Here is a 2,922-nt window from a genome sequence, read left to right on the forward strand (position 1 = left end):
CTTGCTGTCTATGTGCTGGTTATTTTGGCTGCACATTCTGCTAACCTTCTGTTCACATTTTTGTCTCATTTAATTTTTCACTTCAGCTGTAATTCCAGAGTTCCAGTGAATTCAGCAAGAGAACAGGTAATTTGTTCCATCTGCTCAAGAAACAGGACAAAGTAACTAAATGTTCCAGGAGTTGTTTACAGATCTGCATTCTGAGTCAAATCTGGAGCTCTCCAGTTCACTGCCTGCCATGAAAATAAAGCCAAATCTTTGAGCAACAGCTCTGTGAGTGAAGGACAGATGATTTATTTCTCTCATGACAGTTCGTTCTGTAACTGATTTAACAAGTTGCTCCACACACAGAAACAGACGAATGTGAATCCACTGCCAAACCGAGTCAAGAAGTAGGTCATGTCTGTCTCCAGGTGCTTCCAGAAACATCACTGCTGCACACAACCCTCTCAGATGTTTTCATTAGAACTTTGGAGAAAAAGGGCCAGTATAATAACACTCATCATACATTTCTTTGTAATTATTTGTCAAATTTACTAGCAATTTCTCAGTGATTTTTTTTTACTTTGTTACTGTGTATATAAATCACACAAACTCATTTGTACTTTATTAATAAAATATTTTATTTTACGTCATTATTGAAAGTTACGTAATATATGGCAGAAATACTGATTAAAGGCTGAGTTGAAGAAGAGATTGCATGAGTTGTGATTGACAGGACTATAGATGAAGAAGCTCTCTCATGCGTGTCATGCAGGTGTAACCGAGAGACAAGAATAAAATCAGACTAAATATCTCACCTATATGTTGCGGAGCCAAACATGCAGCCATGTAAACAGGCCACTGCTTTATTGCTGAACGGATTGAGATGAATGACTGGCATTTTGCGAATTTCCTGTGGAATGTTTTTCCCTCACTAGTGGAATGCATGGACACACACACACACACACACACACACACACAAAACATACAAACACACACAGATACACATTAAAAGGGAACCTCATCCTGAACTTCAGACAGAACTGGGCATTACCAGCCAAAGCCAGTTGGCTATCAAAAACAAGCGCGCACACACACATTCATGTTTAACATGTTTTTGGTGTAATATTAGGGAAAGCATTGGTGCTGTTGTTGTGTGTCATATGAAAGTGTTTATCTCAGGCGTCCTCTATCAGATGTTTCAGCCGGTCCTCTGCGTATCGTGGACTGATGTTTCCTGTTTCCAGAGCCTCACAATCATTTGTGGAAAACTCCAGATCCTACACACACACACACACACACACACACACACACACACACACACACACACACACACACACACACACAATGCATCTCTCGTAATGACACAATGACACAAAGAAGAGTCTAGTTTGTGTTGTGAGGGCGTCACATACCCGATAGCAGAAGCGGGTGATGATGGAATACAGGATCTGGACGCGGCGCTTCAGGAGCTGGATGCGCGGCAGCTTTCTGCAGTATTCAGTGGGCAGATTCTCAGTCACATACAGGAAATCACGCAGCTTAGAGCGGATGCAGGAGTTCTGCAAAACACCAGAGAATCTCACCGACCCGAGGATGCAGTGTTCTTCAATCATAGATGTGTTGAGTGATCCATCAGCACACACACACACACACCTTTATTTATCTGAGGACATTCCATAGATTTCTAATCTAATTATAAATACTATAACCTAAACCTAGTCCTTAAAACTTAACTCTGTAATATGTCTAGTCCAATATAGCTATTAAACACACACACTGCATACACTTTAGAATGAACTTCATGCAGCTTATGTATACTCAATACAAAGAACAACAAAAAATACATGAAATCAGTGCAGGTTAGTGATTCATTCTCACAGCTGACAGAAAGGACACTCACGTGCACGTCTAGAAACATCTTTGGCAAAAACTCTGCGCATGTTTTCTGCAAGAATTAAAGTTTCAAGTTTATTCATGACCATAACATAATCATACAGTGCCGCGTATTGGCACAAACAAACTCACTTACCGTGCGACTAGATTTATGTATTGTGTCCAAAGCTCTCGTGATTTCTTTGCTGAGCACCAGAGAGCGTGAGTAACAGGTCGGGGGCGCGCAGCTCGCGAACCAAATCAAAGCGAGAATAAAGATGAAGGAAACGAGTCTCGTCTGCGCGCTCATGTCTGTCTCTGCCCAAACTGATGTGCTCTGCAATAAGAAGTTCTCCCTATAAACGCGTGTGTGTGTGTGTGTGTGTGAGAGAGAGAGAGAGAGAGACAGAGAGAGAGAGAGAAAGAGAGAGAGAGAGACAGAGACAGGGAGAGAGAGACTTTTTTTGACTTTTAAAACTCTTTTAATCAAACAACTACTTTAAAAACATTCTTTACAATTCACCAATTAAACTATAACTCTCCAAGCTCATCTCTCATCACAAAAGCATTTTTCACACTCCACCTCGCATCAAAAAATGCATGTTATTTGATAATTAACAATATGCATATTCCACAAAAAGCCGACCCTCTACAAGAGATCTGAACATTCCAAGCAAATCAGCATCTCTCCCTTCATTCTTACATCCATGGGACTTTAAAATAGCCAACTTCACCTGTCCCACTAGAAAATTACCAAGTGTACACTGTGCTTTCCATTCTTTCTTATACTTCACACCCAAAATGAACATATTTTTTGTAAACAAAAAACAAGTTTAGTAAATATTTTGTCCAACAATTCAAACAAAGGAATTAATATTAAACAATCACAAAAAAATGAAAAACAGTATCAATATCAATATTGCAAAAAGGGCATGTAGATAAAACCATCCCATTAAATTTTGACACAAAATGATTTGTTGCCTCAGCACAATGGAGTACTCTCCACTGGAGGTCCCCAGACCTCTTAGGAATAGGGGGCTTATACAAACACCTCAGTGCTGGAGT

At 39.9% G+C, this 2,922-nt stretch overlaps 1 protein-coding gene across 1 annotated transcript; it reads right to left on the reverse strand.

The window, feature by feature from the left end:
- Positions 1 to 1,102: 1,102 nt before the first annotated feature.
- LOC109088592 (cytokine-like protein 1) lies at positions 1,103 to 2,229 on the reverse strand. Its single transcript, XM_019102761.2, has 4 exons — positions 2,015 to 2,229; positions 1,886 to 1,930; positions 1,398 to 1,544; positions 1,103 to 1,262 (listed from the first exon to the last, which is right to left on the reverse strand). Exons 1-4 carry the CDS (start codon positions 2,165 to 2,167, stop codon positions 1,161 to 1,163), a joined length of 447 nt encoding a protein of 148 aa, XP_018958306.1. The 5' UTR covers positions 2,168 to 2,229; the 3' UTR covers positions 1,103 to 1,160.
- Positions 2,230 to 2,922: the final 693 nt, after the last annotated feature.

Source organism: Cyprinus carpio, chromosome A14, assembly GCF_018340385.1.
Source record: "Cyprinus carpio isolate SPL01 chromosome A14, ASM1834038v1, whole genome shotgun sequence".
Lineage (NCBI taxonomy): Eukaryota > Metazoa > Chordata > Actinopteri > Cypriniformes > Cyprinidae > Cyprinus > Cyprinus carpio.